This window comes from Oncorhynchus nerka, linkage group LG15 (genome assembly GCF_034236695.1).
Source record: "Oncorhynchus nerka isolate Pitt River linkage group LG15, Oner_Uvic_2.0, whole genome shotgun sequence".
Classification (NCBI taxonomy): Eukaryota; Metazoa; Chordata; class Actinopteri; order Salmoniformes; family Salmonidae; genus Oncorhynchus; species Oncorhynchus nerka.
Window position 1 is genome coordinate 77,996,890 of NC_088410.1, and position 17,722 is coordinate 78,014,611.

The window sequence follows — 17,722 nt, forward strand, 5'->3', positions numbered from 1 at the left end:
AATAATTAAGCAATAAGGCACGAGGGGATGTGGTATATACCCAATATACCACGGCTAAGGGCTGTTCTTAGGCACGACGCATCGCGGAGTTGGCCATATACCACAAACCCCCGAGGTGATTTATTGCTATTATAAACTGGTTACCAGTTACCAGAGCAGTAAAAATTCAAGCTTTGTCATACCCGTGGTATACGGTCTGATATACCACGGCTGTCTGCCAATTAAGGCTACAGTAGGCATGTATCTTTCCTCTCCCCCAGAGCAGGATATTTTTCAGCTGTTGACGTTATCGATTGGGCTCATTGTGTGGTGGTGGTCTGAAATCTCAGGCCCTGCTCACTGATCTAAAGGGGACTATCTGTCCTGTCGCCTCGCCTCGGCTGCATTCTCTCTGGAGATACCTCTGTTGCCGTGGATGCTGTGTGTGTTTTGTTTCATTTTGCTGTGTGTGTGTGTGTTTGTGTGTGTCTGCATTCGAATGTTAGGGTGTGTATTTGTATTTGCCTGCCAAGCTTATGCTGAAGGGTTGACATTGCCACTGTCCGGTGGACCGATGATGGCAGGGTGATTTATTGAGCATGTATTCAGAAGTCAACACTCTTCTCTCACCACCCAATAGAGAGGAGCGAGACTGTTGAGGGCAAAGGGACAGTGGGCTGAAGTAAGACAATGGGATAATGCCCACATAAGAAGGCAAATAGTTACCACAAAGTTAGAATGTTGCAACAGTATCTTTTTTTTACACCAGATTTGATTAATATACAACATAGTTCTCACACTGTTTAGCATAGAAAGGCAACGAAAAACACATTTTGTTTGTAAGTGTAAAGTAAGGCAGGGTAAAGAAATGCAAAGTAAGAATTTATGCAGACATTAATGAATGTGCGTGCCTGTTTAAACTAGGGTCCTGCTGGATCAGAGCTGGAGCTCACCGGGACAGACTGAGACTGTCTTGCCCTTGCCAACATAGCTGTATAGGGACAAACAGAAGAGTGAGCTCTGTGAGAAAGCATCATGTCAGAAAGGAAGGCGTCTTGACTGTGCTTGTGTTCTTTTCAGAGGGCAGTCAATGTGCTTATGCAGTACCAGTAGGATCAACAGCACCAGTGAACATCCCACTGGAATAACCCCACAACAGACCAAACCACACCAAGATAATATATATACAGTGTACATACTGTATATATTGTGCAGGTCTTGTTATAGATTTATATATTTGTTCCATCTGCAACATATGCAAATATATTATTAGAGAGAGTGAGAGAGACCTGCCAATTATACACACACACACACACACACACACACACACACACACACACACACACACACACACACACACACTCACACTCACCGGACAGTTTATTAGGTACAGCACCCCGTTCACGAACATGGATCGCTCCTACAGTGAGTCACATGGCCGTGCCTTGCTATATAAAGCAGGTAGACAGGCATCATGACATACTGTTTGATTGAACACTGGAATGGGCAAAACGAGTGACCTAAGCGACTTTGAGCGTGGTATGATCGTCAGTGCCAGGTGCACCAGATCCAGTATCTCAGAAACGGCCGCCCTCCTGGGCTTTTCACACACGACAGTGTCTAGGGTTTACTGTGAATGGTGCGATAAACAAAAAACATCCAGTCAGCGGCAGTCCTGTGGGCAGAAACAGTTCGTTGATGAGAGTGGTCAAAGGAGAATAGCAAGAATTGTGCAAGCTAACAGATAAATAACGGCGCAGCACAACAGTGGTGTGCAGAACAGTATCTCGGAATGCACAACTCGTCGATCCTCGTCACAGATGGGCTATTTCAACAGACGACCACACCAGGTTCCACTCCTATCAGCTAAAAGCAAGAAGAAGCAGCTCCAGTGGGCACGCGATCACCAACACTGGACAATTGAGGAGTGGAAAAACATTGCCTGGTTTGATGAATCCTGGTTCCTGTTGCGTCATGCTGATGGCAGAGTCAGGATTTGGCATCAACAGAATGAGTCTATGGACCCCTGCCTGGTACAAGCAGGTGGCGGTTTTGTAGTGGTGTGGGGAATGTTTTATTGGCACAAGTTAGGTCCCTTGATACCAATTGAGCAATAAACGTGTCCGGCACTTTGTATAATTCATGCCCCAAAGAATTCAGGCTGTTCTGTAGTTCTAGATGGGTGTACCTAATAAACTGGACAGTTTACAGTGTACATACTGTATATATTGTGCAGGTCTTGTTATAGATTTATATATTAGTTCCATCTGCAAAATATGCAAATATAGTCTTAGAGAGAGTGAGAAAAACCTGCCCATTATTCTTATTTATGGTAAAAAGGTTTACTCGACCTTGAGATACAGCAGCATGATGGGTAAACCCCTAGTGCAGCCTGTACAAATAGTTCATCTTCGCCTCTGTGCTGTGTTCTGTTAGTTCTACTCAGAGAGCCGTCCTGAGTGCATTGTTGAGGACGGTGGCTGTCCGCTGTGGCGAGGTGGCCGGGTGGACTGCAGGCCTGTTGGGCGGCAGGGCTACGGGACTTTGGGGCTGCAGGGAAGGGTGTGGGTACTGCAGGCCTGGAGCCAGGCCCTCTGAGGTCATTGCCAGGTCATCCCCAGGGAGGAAGTGTACTGCCTTAAAGCCTTCCACACCGCTCTGCTGTTTACAGGAAATGCAGGATAAGGGCAGAGGGAAGGAGGGAGGGAGACAAGGGTGAGTGGGTAGGGGAAGACTGAGGAGATCAGGGTCACCAGGGCTGGATTGTGTGTGTGTGTGTGTGTGTGTGTGTGTGTGTGTGTGTGAGTGCGTGCGTGCGTGCGTGAGTGTGAGTGTGCGTGCGTGCGTGCGTGCGTGCGTGCGTGCGTGCGTGTGTGTGTGTGTGTGTGTGTGTGTGTGTGTGTGAGTGCGTGCGTGAGTGTGTGTGTGTGTGAGTGTGTGTGCGTGCGTGCGTGCGTGCGTGCGTGCGTGCGTGTGAGTGTGTGTGTGTGTGTGTGCGTGCGTGCGTGAGTGAGTGTGTGTGTGTGTGAGTGTGTGTGTGTGCGTGCGTGTGTGAGTGTGTGTGTGTGCGTGCGTGCGTGAGTGAGTGTGAGTGTGTGTGTGTGTGTGCGTGCGTGCGTGCGTGCGTGCGTGCGTGTGTGTGTGCATGCGTACAACAAGACGAGGTGTTATCAGGAATGTAAGGTCTGACCTAGAACTAGAATGTTCTGATGTCTTCACTGGTAGAAGAGAGGAGGGGTTACTGGTTTGTATTTTCCAGTGATGATGACATGGATGTCTTATGGTGGGTTTTCTAAAATGGTTCAACATTCAGCACCTTTTGAACCTTTTGGCATTCAGGTCCAAAAAGTAACTTTATGAGCACTTCTACAATGGAATATGTCGTTCAAATCAAAAGGGGTGCTGTCAAAACAAGTGATTCAAATCAAATGGATTTACCTCAGGGCAAGGCGGCATTTGGTCTTTGCTTTTTAATCGTGTGTAGCAGTGCCACACCACTTTTTAATCGTGTGTAGCAGTGCCACACCACTTTTTAATTGTGTGTAGCAGTGCCACACCACTTTTTAATTGTGTGTAGCAGTGCCACACCACTTTTTAATCGTGTGTAGCAGTGCCACACCACTTTTTAATCGTGTGTAGCAGTGCCACACCACTTTATAATCGTGTGTAGCAGTGCCACACCACTTTATAATCGTGTGTAGCAGTGCCACACCACTTTATAATCGTGTGTAGCAGTGCCACACCACTTGTTTTTTAGACCGATTTGCCACATGATTTGACAACTCGTGCACAATTTCTCTGTCCTTCACATGGGACTTCTGGCGGCAGGCTCTTAAGGTGTCTTGACCATTCAGATTTGCGTAAATCGCAGGTTGCGTGGGTCAGGCACAAAGCTCAAGCCGTTATCTCCACTTTCCTCTGGTATTTATTTAGCAAGCGTGATAACACATCACTACCGATAGACACAAGCAAAAACTCTTCCATAAATGTAGCAGCCTATACACCTAAACATTAGCCACGTGACATGCTGTATTGCATGGAAACAAGATAATTATTTAGTCTGATTAACTGTAGGCTACTAACAACAGCAACTGCATAGTCTAGCCTTCTATGTACCTCTGGCCAGGGTTAACAGAGCGGTAAAGTTGTGTATTTATAGCCCTTTTATTTGTAAGAAAATGTAAATGGGAGAAAATGTGGTTTATATTCAAACTTCGGCTGACTAGTTTACTTCTACTTTTTCAATCCAAAATTATTAACTGGAATTAATCAACAAACGCAATAGCTGACATAGACTGACTTAATGTTTTATTAGGCCTACAGTTGCAGGGATGCAAACCTGCATAAAGCATGCTTAGCCCTGTGAGTTGTATTGTCCAATCATGTTTCTGTAACGTCTGAAGAGTGATGGGTGTGGAGTCAGGCGCAGAGAGCAGAAGGGAAAAACGCTTTAATGTCCAAAACAACCAGGAACACGTGCAAATGGGTGAAGCCAAAACACAGGCGCAAACACAATAATAATAATAATAATAATAATAATAACCTGGACAGCGAAAACCCAATACGAAACAATACACCTCTACGTACATAGCAACAAGCCCGCACAAACACAAGCGGGCTAAACTAACTTAAATAACACCAACCCCAAAACCCCAACAAGAAACAGCTGAAAACAATTAGACAAAACCAAATGAAAAGGAAAAGGGATCGGTGGCAGCTAGTAGGCCGGCGACGACGACCGCCGAGCGCCACCCGAACAGGAAGGGGAGCCACCTTCGGTGATATTCGTGACAGTTTCTTTCTCTGTGTCTGTATATAGGAAACCCCCTAGTCCTTTAAGATATAATTAATATGAACAAGTACAAGTTTGCTACAGTTTGACAGAGTTTTCATCCTCCCCAAGGCCAGGAGTTTGGCCAGGAGTTTTCTTTAAACTATTTGACCCGATTAGAAAAACTCTGGTCCCATCATAGCCCATATTAAAATGTTTTACAACACATAATTGACGTCATACTGTATAAGGTCCAGAGTTTTACCTGGTTAGGTTACCAGATCAGCAAAAACTACGGGCCCCAGAATTGTTTCTGTTGCCACACCACTCTGGGACCTGTGATGCCACCTCTGATTTACCCTAATGTAAAGAGCAAGTGGGACCCAGTCTTGACCATTTTAAACAGGGTGCTCACAGTATGACATGACACAGGCCCCACTCAAAAGACAAATAGCCTCTCAGATGCTCCTCTGTTGTTTGTGTGGATGTTCTATCATGGCAGTCACAGTCATACAACACTGTCAGACATCTAGCAGGGCAACAATCATAAGTCAAACAGAATGATCAACATAAGCAGAACAAAACAATTTAAAACTGTTCTTGTGTTTTTAAATCCCCATCTGCGTTTACATTTCCCTTGTTGAGTCAACTAATGACCCTATTTACACTTTTCCTGTTTTCTTTAAAAGCACAATTACAAGGACAGAATAGCACCTGACATGTGAATGCACAGAATACATATTTAAATGCTCAATGTTTAGCCCAATTGAAATAAATATTACAGTTGAAGTCGGAAGTTTACATACACCTGAGCCAAATACATTTAAACTCAGGTTTTCACAATTCCTGACATTTAATCTTAGTAAAAATTCCCTGTCTTGGGTCAGTTAGGATCACCACTTTATTTTAAGAACGTGAAATGTCAGAATAATAGTAGAGAGAATTACTTATTTCAGCTTTTATTTCTTTCATCACATTCCCAGTGGGTCAGAAGTTTACATACACTCAATTAGTATTTGGTAGCATTGCCTTTAAATTGTTTAACTTGGGTCAAATGTTTCAAGTAGACTTCCACAAGCTTCCCACAAGTTGGGTGCATTTTGTCCCATTCCTCCTGGTGTAACTGAGTCAGGTTTGTAGGCCTCCTTGCTCGCACACTCTTTTTCAGTTCTACCCACAAATTTTCTGTAGGATTGAGGTCAGGGCTTTGTGATGGCCACTCCAATACCTTGACTTCGTTGTCCTTAAAACTTCTTAGGGCTAGACACATTTTTTCTAAATATCTGCCTGACTGACACGCCCAAAGTAAACTGCCTGTTGCTCAGGCCCTGAAGCCCAGGATATGCATATAATTGGTACCATTGGACAGAAAACACTTTAATGTTTGTAGAAATGCTAAAATAATGTAGGAGAGATTATAACACAATAGATATGGTAGGAGAAAATCCAAATAAAAACCAACCAGAAATAGAGACCAAGCTCTTACAATGGAAAGTATAGGAGCATACTGAATTCTAGCTCCCAGGATGCAATTCCCATGGCTTCCACAGCGTGTCAGCAGTCTATGTTCAAGGTTTCAGGCTTGTAACTTCCAAAACAAATAGAGTTTTAGTACATGGACACAGTCTTTGGAAATTCGTGTTTGGGCGCGCGATGAAGACAAGACGCACCTGCTAAAATCGGTTTCCTATTGAACATACTTCTATCCATAAGAAATATTTTAGGGTATCTGAGGAGTAAATAGAAATGTATTTTGACTTGTTGAAACAAAGTTTAGTAGTAGATTTTCGGATTCCTTTCTTTGCATGTTGAACGAGTGGATTACTCAAATCGATGGTGCCAAATAAACAGACTTTTTGGGATATAAAGAAGGATTTTATCAAACAAAACGACACTACATGTTATACCTGGGACCCTTTGGATGACAAATCAGAGGAAGATTTTCAAAAAGTAAGTGAATATTTAATCACTATTTATGAATTTATGAAACCTATGGAACAATATTTTGATGTGGGGCGCTGTCCTCAAACAATTGCATGGCATGCTTTAGCTGTAATAGCTACTGTAAATCGGACAGTGCAGTTAGATGAACAAGAATGTAAGCTTTCAACCAATATAAGTATGCTTAGGGTCATTGTCCATTTGGAAGACCGATTTTCAACCAAGCTTTAACTTCCTGACTGATGTATTGAGATGTTGCTTCAATATATCCACATCATTTTCATCCCTCATGATGCCATCTATTTTGTGAAGTCCCTCCTGCAGCAAAGCACCCCCACAACATGATGCTGCCAACCCTGTGCTTCACGGTTGGGATGGTGTTCTTCGGCTTGCAAGCATCCCCCTTTTTTCCTCCAAATATAATGATGGTCGTTATGGCCAAACAGTTCTATTTTTGTTTCATCAGACCAGAGGACATTTCTCCAAAAAGTACGATCTTTGTCCCCATGTGCAGTTGCAAACCGTAGTCTGGCTTTTTTATGGCGGTTTTTGGGCAGTGGCTTCTTCCTTGCTGAGTGTCCTTTCAGGTTATGTTGATATAGGACTCGTTTTACTGTGGATATAGATACTTTTGTACCTGTTTCTTCCAGCATCTTCACAAGGTCCTTTGCTGTTGTTCTGGGATTGATTTGCGCTTTTCGCACCAAAGTACATTCATCTCTAAGAGATAGAATGAGTCTGCTTCCTGAGCGGTATGACGACTGTGTGGTCCCATGGTGTTTATACTTGCGTACTATTGTTTGTACAGATGAATGTGGTACCTTCAGGCGTTTGGAAACGGCTCCCAAGGATGAACCAGACTTGTGGAGGTCTAAAATCATTTTTCATAATGTTCTGAGGTCTTGGCTGATTTCTTTTATTTCTTTTGATTTTGCCATGTCAAGCAAAGAGGTACTGAGTTTGAAGGTAGGCCACCAATTGACTCAAATGATGTCAATTAGCCTATCAGAAACTTCTAAAACCCTGACATAATTTTCTGGAATGTTCCAAGCTGTTTCAAGGCACAGTCAACTTAGTGTATGTAACTTCTGACCCACTAGAATTGTGATACAGTGAAATAAGTGAAATAATCTGTATGTAAACAATTGTTGGAAAAATGACTTGTTTCATGCACAAAGTAGATGTCCTAACCAACTTGCCAAAACTATAGTTTGTTAACAAGAAATTTGTGGAATGGTTGAAAAACGAGTTTTAATGACTACAACCTAAGTGTATGTAAACCTTCCGACTTCAACTGTATATACCCCATCAAATCCTTGGAAAATGGGGACATGTACGCAGGTCTTTTAATAGAAAATCTCTGTATGCTCTTCTGAATTTGTCACAGTAGATTTAACTCCCAGTTATTAATGTCACGAACCGGCTCAAAGCCCGTAACAAAGGGAGACAACGTGGAGATAAGGAGTAGCAAAATATGTATTTATTAACTAAAGCAACTAAGTATAATATACAATGGTGTGTGTAATCAGTAATCAGTAGTGTAAGTGAGTGTTTTGCATGCATGAATGTGATAATGCAGGGTGATGAAAGGTGCCAAAGCAAACAAACAAACAAACGGCCACCAAGAACCACAACACAATCTACAAAGGGTGTCTGCATGGAGAGAGTCTCCTCCATGAATGGGGAAGTGGTGTATTTATCCTGGGAGACACCGGGCCCAGGTGTTTCCCATGTAGCTGACGACCCTCCCAACTCCGCCCACCAGCATCCTAATAAGGAAATAACAGAGAGAATACGGCAGACAGAGTGGGAGGGTCGTCACATTAAGGAAGACACTGGTTGCAAAGTCAAAGATATTGCCAGCATAATTATATTGCTGTGTAATGAGCATTTTAAAGTCTTTAAAGTATTGTTTGTATTACCAGTTTTCCTGATGGCAAAATTATATACAGTGTAATGAGGACATGTGTTGCATATGGAACCCCGGAAACATAGATTTTTAAATGTGGAATAGATATCTAATAAGAAAACATTAGGCTTCCTATTAAAGCAGTGGTTGAGCTGGAGTTAACTCTTGAAATTACCCTTAGTAGGCAGTAAAAGGCAAATATTTCAATCTAACTGTTCTGTAATGGTTTATGTATATTGTCATTAATGTAGCTCTATAGTACTTGATTGCTTTATGAGTACAATTATGTCCTGTGTGCCTAGACTCTGGGAGAGAGAGTACAGTACTATTCAAAGAGTGAGATATTATTGGAGAATCTGAGGATTGTAATGATCTCTGGTGTTGGTAAAATAGGGCCTTGTCTTGAACAGTCGTATATGGGAAGAAGTGCTGCTGGAGGCAGGCAGGTTGCTGTGCAGAAGTTGTGCTTTTACTTACAGTAGAAGATGGTGGTGCACAGATCCAATTGGCAATATTTACAAATAATTAAAACTATACATGCACATTTATTGAGACATGGATTGTATATGTGTGCCATTCAGAGGGTGAATGGGCAAGACATAAGATTTTTGTGCTTTTGAACGAAGGATGGTAGTAGGTGTCAGGCGCACCAGTTTGTGTCAAGAACTGCAATGCTGCTGGGTTTTCACACTCAACAGTTTCCTGTGTGTATCAAGAATGGTACACCACCCAAAGGACATCCAGCCAACTTGACACAACTGTGGGAAGCATTGGAGTCAACATGGGCCAGCATCCCTGTGGAACGCTTTCAACACCTTGTAGAGTCCATGCCCCAATGAATTGAGGCTGTTCTGAGGGCAAAAGGCCGGGGTGCAAATGAAAATGAGGAATGTGTCCCTAATCTTTGGTATAGTCAGTGTATAAAAGTAAGCAGACAATGATCTTAATCAGAATCCGTTCACAAAGGAAACACCATTTTATACACAATTCACAGTCGATGCATAGTAGTGAAATCCAGGTAGTTCACGTACTTTAGCCTAGAACATTATACAGGAACAGGACATTAGAAACAGACGAGACGCTCCAAGAACTATCAGAAAAGAAAATACACTTGATAGATAGAGTCTTGCAAATGTTCATGTGTATGTAGTTTAACTTGGCTCAACAACATCTAACATGTTGAATGCAAAAACAAAACACTCTCATTTGGCAGGAGAGCGCACTATGGAGAGATGTGCCTAGTGTGTCTTGGGCACAATATGCACCACAGTAGACACATGTCATATGGAATCAGGGAAACATATTTGAATTTTAAATGTGAAAATAGATCATGAAAATAAATAATTTGTGCTTCATAAAATATAGGTTGTGCAGGAAATGACTCTTTAGTCCAGACACTGGGTGGGAGAGTAGGTCTACTATTCAAAGAGAGATTCTATTGTTGGAGAAGCTGAGGATGGTGATTTAACACTGGTATGACAGAGTGCAAAAACTGAAGCAGTGGTCACAAGAAAATGTATAAGGGACTCCCTCTATTTTAAATACAGTAACTATGAGCTCATAAGATTCAAAGGTTCATAGACCCTCCCCTCTGGTCTACTCACCATCACTGTGACTTGGCCCCACAGGGGGATAGAGGGAGGTCACAGATGAGTAATGTCTTCTAGAGACCTCTTCCAACCCAGTCAATAGCACCCGTGTGTGAGCCTACATTGTAGTGTGGCCCAAATGAAGGATGACTGTGTCTCAGTGAATATGAAGTCCAGCTAGGAACTATTTTAACATTTGGTACTCAGAAGCTGAGAGGTTAGACATGCAGTACAGGCTTGTAATAGCCTCTGTCTTTATGGGGTGATCTCTTATAGTTATCAATATAACATGCTCGTTATACCCTCTACCGCAATGTATGTGTGTGTGTTTCCTTGTAAATCTTGGTACAGGACAATATGTGTGCGCCTATATTTGTTCATGTCAAACTGTGTGTGTGTGTGTGCGTGCGTACGCGTGTGTGTGCGTGCGTACGCGCATGTGTGTGTGTGTGTTCCTCTGGTCTGTCTCTCTGTGATGAACCTGTTCACAGCAGGATCCCAAAGCAGACACTTCTTCTCATGCTATTAATGCCCCTGCAATCTGTCTCCCGTCATCCATAGTACTACTGTAGGACATAGACACACACACACACACTCAAACGCAAACTCACACAGCTGAGTGGCTATTACATGCAAGGGCAGGAGGAGCGTTGCATTGAAAAATGAAGAGCACATTTGACTGTCTTCTTTGCACTCTTGCAGCCTCTATAGTAAAACGTTATGTCCCTCTTCTCTCCCTGATGTTGCAGTGCCTACACTGAGCCTTTCCCAGTGAACCATACTCCAGCAGGGCTCTCAGCTGAGGAGGACCATGGACGTACCTCAGAGGAGGAGGAGGGAGGAGTGGAGCATGGCTACGACAAACAGGTGAGACATCTAGCAGGAAAGACAATAGACTATGTCATTTTATGAACATGTATTAAGTCACAGGTTTCACAGATCTTCAAAGATTTGGGAATAAAACGGTTATGAGCTAATTTTTCTAAGATGGATGACCTTTACTTGTATTATCCACAAAATAATATTTAACTTGGCTACCATATTCAATGATGTGACTCACTTTCTGTACAAACTCCAGGTTCCTCCTTCTTTCTATTCAATCAGCCATTTTATAGCAGCCCAGAGATGGACCCCACCCCATCCCTCTGCCACAATAATATCAGCCTGGCTCTGGCCACGTGACTCACACTTCCTTGTTTTATTTTTCATCAAAAGGAGAGAAATAGTTGAGCCAGTCCCAGGAACAGTTCTCTGGATAAAAGTGGGGTTTGGTCACATTCTAAGGAAGTGAAGATCAACATACTAGTCCTGTTATATTTGTACGCTGTTCTGGTTTAGTAAAAAACTAGAAGAGTAAGACTAATGGCCATAATTCCCTAAAATGTGTTCATGTTTATTTTAGGTCCTAGAGGTTAAAGAGGCTAGTGATTACCCACTAAATCAATGGGGAGCATCGTTGTCGCCACGAACACAGCCAATCAGCCTCTCATACATAATGCATCTGAATTTAAACCTGTGTATTTGAAAAAGCTTTCTCGTCTATGCTTCACACTAATGAAATAATCAGTCTTATTTTGACAGCAGAAAATCTAAAACAATCTGAATTTGCTTTTCCTCAATCTCCTGTTCCCCACGTAGCTGTTGCTATTTATGTTTCACAGGAATAAGTGCACACATAGAGCCTTGTAACATCAGCTCTGTTCATTCATCTCATGCTACTTTCCCTTCTGTCACGCAGATTGATGGGCGATCCAGAGCCTTCTACGTCGCCAAAGAGCTGGTGGATTCTGAGAGACTGTGAGTGACTCTTTTAATGGATTCAAAATCCTCCCTGCTTTAGTCAGGCCATTCACCACCTCTCTTGTTCTCTCTCTTTCTCTCCTCTCTTCCCTCTCTGTCCTCTTCATCACTGTTTTCACAAATTCATTGAGCAGCATCCACCGCAACCCAAATTGACGGAAAATTATATTTAAACCATAAAGCATGAGAACCCGGGGATTATTGTGTGATAACTCCCGACTAAGGACTGTTCTTAGGCCCAAAGGGAAGCCGAGAGCCGGGTAACGGCCCTTAGGAGGGCCTTATTTATTTTATAAAATGGTTGCCAACATATAGTAAATGTGTTTTATTTCTTCCTTCCAACAGACGATATAGCCCAGGCAAAAGCCTATTGTTAAGTTGCTAACCAAACAGGCTGGTCGTTTATTCTATTATCATGTTTTGACCAATGATCTATCTTGGCACTACCCCACCATTCTAAAACATATTTAGGAAACTATAGAAATGCATTTATGAATGTTTTTGCCATGTTTATTATATTACAGACACCTTAATGCAGACTTTTAAAAGTTCTAGTGTTACTGTCCCCACTACAACAACAAAATACTTAAACACATGTCATTTTGTCCTTTAAAGATGAATTGAATCCATGAATTCCTATGGAGGACTGCTTCTACTGGGTAGTGCCAATATGGCTGACTGGGGGCTTCAAAGACTCTCACTTGCCAGTACTTAGCACCCAGGATCCAGGGTTTATTTACATCATTGGTTTTGACCCAGTCTTTCATTCTATTCATTCCACTTTGTTATGCTAAACAAGCCATTGGCATGTAGCTAGCTACCAGAGGGTCAATGATGACGAGAGACAAGTAATTCAATCAATAATTGTTTAATAAATATAAATAGGAAACAAGAACTTCAGAAAATAATGATTTAATAAATATAAATAGGCAACAAGGACTTCTTCAAATAATTATTTAATAAATAATTTATAAATAGGCAATTGCCAAGTCAATTCTACTGCCGAGTCAATTCTACTTTATTAGTGACTGTATGTTTGTTTATTCCATGTGTAACTCTGTGTTGTTGTCTGTGTCGAACTGCTTTGCTTTATCTTGGCCAGGTCGCAGTTGTAAATGACAACTTGTTCTCAACTAGCCTACCTGGTTAAATAAAGGTTAAATTAAAAATTAAAAATAAGATAGCTATGGAGGATAGCTAGGCTAACTAGCCAACTAAAGCTAACACACAATCACATCAATCAGCTGAAGTGACAGCAAACTATGTGCATATTCATTTGTTTTACCTTTGTTTTTATTACCAATTCTTTGGATATATCCATTATAATGATCCTGATAAGTGAATTCGCCTGGATCAGAGAAGCTGTCAGTCTAGTGAAGTTCATATGCGTGCCACAGTGGAGATTGCAAAAATATATATAATAATGCTTCATGTTGCACAGATCAGATAGGCACACAGCAAGGCTTATATAACCCCTACCGCACCAAACCAATTCATGTCTAGATGTTTCTAAGTTTATATTAAGTTTATGCATGCCTGGCTGGGCAGTGGGACAGTGGATGCGCATTGATACTTGAAATGTAATAAAATTAATTGTTTTACTATACTGAACAAAAATATAAATACAACATGCAACAATTTCAAGATGTTACTGAGTTAAAGTTCATAGAAGGAAATCAGGTGGATGGATTATCTTGGCAAAGGAGAAATGCTCACTAACAGGGATGTAAACAAATTTGTGCACAACATTTGAGAGACATTTCTGAGATCTTCTATTTCAGCTCATGAAACACGGGACCAACACTTTACATGTTGCATTTATAATTTTGTTCAGTATATGTAAATCATGGGAAAGACTTTGCACCTTGTTCTTTTATATCTTGTTATAATCTCCTACTATATCTGAATGGATGTGTGAATGGATTCCCATTCAAGCTGACAATACAATATCACTAACTCTCTCTTGTTGTTTTTCAGACATGTAAATGCCCTCAAGGTCCTTCAAGAGGTAAGATAAACAAACTGATCAACATCACTGTCAGTGAACAGACTAGAATGTATTCTGGAAAAAGCCCCCCGAACACTACAATTAAAGGTCCCAAAAGCCATTGATAACATCACTTCCTGTGTGTCTGCTCCTTGGTTTGTGGTGGTTCTCTCCAGCTGTCAGCCTGCACTGTGCTCAGGTTTATCAGTGTTGTTCCAGCTAGGTTGACTTCCTTGCCTTGACAACTTAGGCTGGTCAGCCCAGGGGTAGTCAGCCAGAGGATGACGCAGAAACGTACGCACCAGGCTTTGTTTTGGATGTCCTTGCACAAGCGCTCAGGCACAACCAAATTCGTTGACACCAGGGTACCTGACAAAGGTCAGGAATAGGTCAACCTTTTATTCAGTTATGCCTATTGTAACTTCACCTCTTCAATAAAAATGTTGGTACAAGATGGCAAGGGGATTGGTTCTTTGTACAAGTTGTCCTGGGCAGGAAATACAGCAGAAGTAGACATTTTGAATGAGGGCAGTGCAGTGAGGAAAACAAAGGGTTGAACTGTTGATTCCCAGAGGTCAGTGATGCATCAAACACAGAAGTGTCATTCCTCTCCATTATTCTGTTCTGCATGTCAGAGTAAGTGTCCAGTCCAGATCCCATCAGGGTTGGCTGAAAGATGGACATATCCCAGTAAGGCACTGAAGCTCAACCTTCACATTTAGGATAGATTGAATGTGGTACTCTGAATAATTAATCTGATCCCATTTTGTTCTCAGAAGAATGTTGTATGTAGAGCTGGTGTGTGGTTACTTGGATAGTTGGAACCTGACAGGTTGAATCCAGGGAACCTCATCATTCATACTGGATACCCTTGAGCAAAGGCACAACCTGAATTAGTTAGTTAGGTATAGACCCATGATTTATGATTGTTTCATTTGAAAGCTGTAGTCTATGCAATTTGATCCAATTCAACAAGCTGAGTGATACATTTACTCTCCACTCTAATGATCGTACTCTATATCATTATTATACTTGGTTTATTAGATACTATAGTGTAGACATAATGATATTTATGGGATTTTTTTGTTTCTTCGTTATGAGTCTTTCATGTAAAGATCATGAGCATTCTTATTGTCGTTATGGTTTTTTCCCATTTATTCTTAATCCTGCACACTTCCCATGTTTTTTAATACTGAACGCAGGTAGTTTAACCTTGGGTTTTTACCTTCACAATAATGTTATTATTTAAGCTACTTGTCCCTCATACCCAGAGCCGCCTCTTCCTGTAGGCAGACTATGCACTGCGTGTGGGGTCCTGTGGCAGCTAGGGGGCCCCTGACCAAATAAACTCAATTTACTGTTGAGTTAGAAAAGCAGTATACACAAAGTGTAATTTTGAAATTTGGTAGTACATTGGCAGGTCTCCTCTTTTTATGTCAGTCACCGACAGTCGCTCAATGATCTAATTTCAGATTTTGATTGCTAAATAAGGTAGTAATCTAGCCAGCTCTCTAAACCTTGTAGGCCTAATTATCACCAAATTACCCACTAAGCACACAGGGCATGTGCCCGGGGGCCCTGACCTCCACAGGGCTGCCATTGATTTTGTTAGTCACTCTCACATAGATATCATTGTACCCGGCTCCTCAAGGGGGCAAAAGGGGGCTTAGTCCCCTCAGTTGAAATGTGTGCCCAAAACGTTTTAATTTTATGTTCCAATGTAAAAATAGCATTATTACTCAGCTTGTTTAATTGTTATTTTACTGCTGCTCTTTAATTACTCGTTACTTTTATTTCTTATTCATACTTATCCATACTTATCCATACTTATGAATACTTTCTGAAGGCACTGTAATTCTTATCCATATTTTCTTTTCTTATTCGGCGCAAATTCTATTTTTCTTATCTGAAAAATGCGTGAGTGACAGGTTGGTATAAAATCTGTATCTGCGCTGTATCAGCACAATGGACATAACTCTCTGTGATGTGTGTAGGGGGGCTATGGAATGCCACTGGGGCGCAGGGTTTCTGTTAGCCTCTAATTGCCGGCTTTTGGCCGATAAAATAAATGAAAAGCTGATAAATAAAATTGTTGCCGGCCAAATTGTTGGGGGCTGCCCTGCTGCAGAGGAGAGAGAGAAAGTGAGAGAGGAGCCTTGGCCTAGGCTACTGTTGATTTCTAAGATGGAGGCCTTTTTCATTGAAGTAAAAAGAAAGTTAGAGAGTATGCTATTAGGGCCCCACAATGGAGGTGTCATAATACCCCCAAAACCTAGTGGTCAAACAGGGAAATGGTACCTATCATTTTTCCCACGGGGAATTTTAGAAACACTTCAAATGAGGGCTGTGTTTTGTGTACACCTACCCTGGCATGACATTTTTAATAACCATTTAAATCTCTCGGACAAGGTGACTTTTATCAATATATTCAGATGAATTTACTCGCAGATTTTGAAATGCTAATTAGCATCAAAGTAGACATACAAGACTACAAATCCCTGCAATCTCCTGTACGTCATGTCTAGCAAACATCTTAGCTAACAGGTATTGTGTACACTTAAAACTTGCACAAGACAGTTCAAAGAATTGTCAGTTTAAAGAAATTTAGCCAATCTATCCCATTACAAAATGTAACTAACTTTAGATAATTAACCCAGAGATCTTTTTTTTTAATGATTATATTTTTGGGGGATAATAGATTGTGGCTTCTATCTGTGACGTGTAAATGAGTGAAGAGGTGTGGAGTCAGGCGCAGAGAGCAAAGGATGTGGGAAAAACAACACGCTTTAATGTCCTGGAAACATAACATGTACAAAAGTGGAAACACAAATGAACAGAAATATAAACGGACAGCGTGAAACCCAAATGCAAACAAAATACACTCAAACAAAGAAACAGGAGAACAAGCCCGCACGAAACAGAAGCGGGCTGAACAGACTATATATAACCCTATCCTAACAACCAAACAAGAAACAGGTGATACCAATTAGACAGAACTAAACGAACACAGAACAACGGATCAGCGATAGCTAGTAGACCGGCGACGACGACCGCCGAGCGCCAACCGAACAAGAAGGGGAGTCACCTTCGGTAATATTCGTGACACTATCAGTGTAATTGTCTGCATCATTTCCAATCCCCCATATATTTTTTGTAAATATATATACAGTATTAATATATATATATATATATTTTAAATGTGTTTTCCTTCTTTATTATTTCCCTTAACCCTGCCACCCCTCCCCTAATTGGAGTAAACTAATTAAATATATTTTCCTTCTTTATTATTTATGGGAACCATACAAAACACCAATATATAAATATTGAACTAGAACACCCCCTAGTCACGCCCTGACCTACTACACCATAGAGAAACAAGGGCTCTCTATGGTCAGGGCGTGACAGCCTGTTGTAAAATAAATATCTTTAGCATATTGCTGTCATTTGTTGGGTACGTTAGGTGCTTTTCTTGGTAATTGATGCAATATAGCGTGTTCAAAACTTTTGTGAAGGTTCAAACCATTTCACAAGTGTTTTGTTTCATTCTGTTGGACCATTTTCTTTGGCCAAACGTTGTGTTTGCTGCAATATAATATCCTGCTTGTATTTTCCCCATAAATAATGGCTTGACTTACTTATGATATTACCCTAATAAAGTTGGGAAACTATGAAGGTTTGTTGTGGTGTGGCTACTAGCCGATTATACTGCAAGCCTATGGTATGAAGGCAGGGCGCACAGGTGCTCC

The 17,722-nt window shown here is 41.4% G+C and overlaps 1 protein-coding gene across 3 annotated transcripts in view; it reads left to right on the forward strand.

Annotated features, from left to right (window-relative positions):
- The window catches only part of LOC115143327 (FYVE, RhoGEF and PH domain-containing protein 5-like), a 64,195-nt gene that overhangs the window by 6,753 nt on the left and 39,720 nt on the right, over positions 1-17,722 (forward strand). For all 3 annotated transcript variants that reach the window (XM_029683626.2, XM_029683627.2, XM_029683628.2), the window contains exons 3-5: positions 10,939-11,056; positions 11,928-11,986; positions 13,967-13,997. In XM_029683626.2, coding sequence (XP_029539486.1) covers positions 10,939-11,056; positions 11,928-11,986; positions 13,967-13,997 — 208 coding nt within the window. The remainder of the gene's footprint in view (positions 1-10,938; positions 11,057-11,927; positions 11,987-13,966; positions 13,998-17,722) is intronic.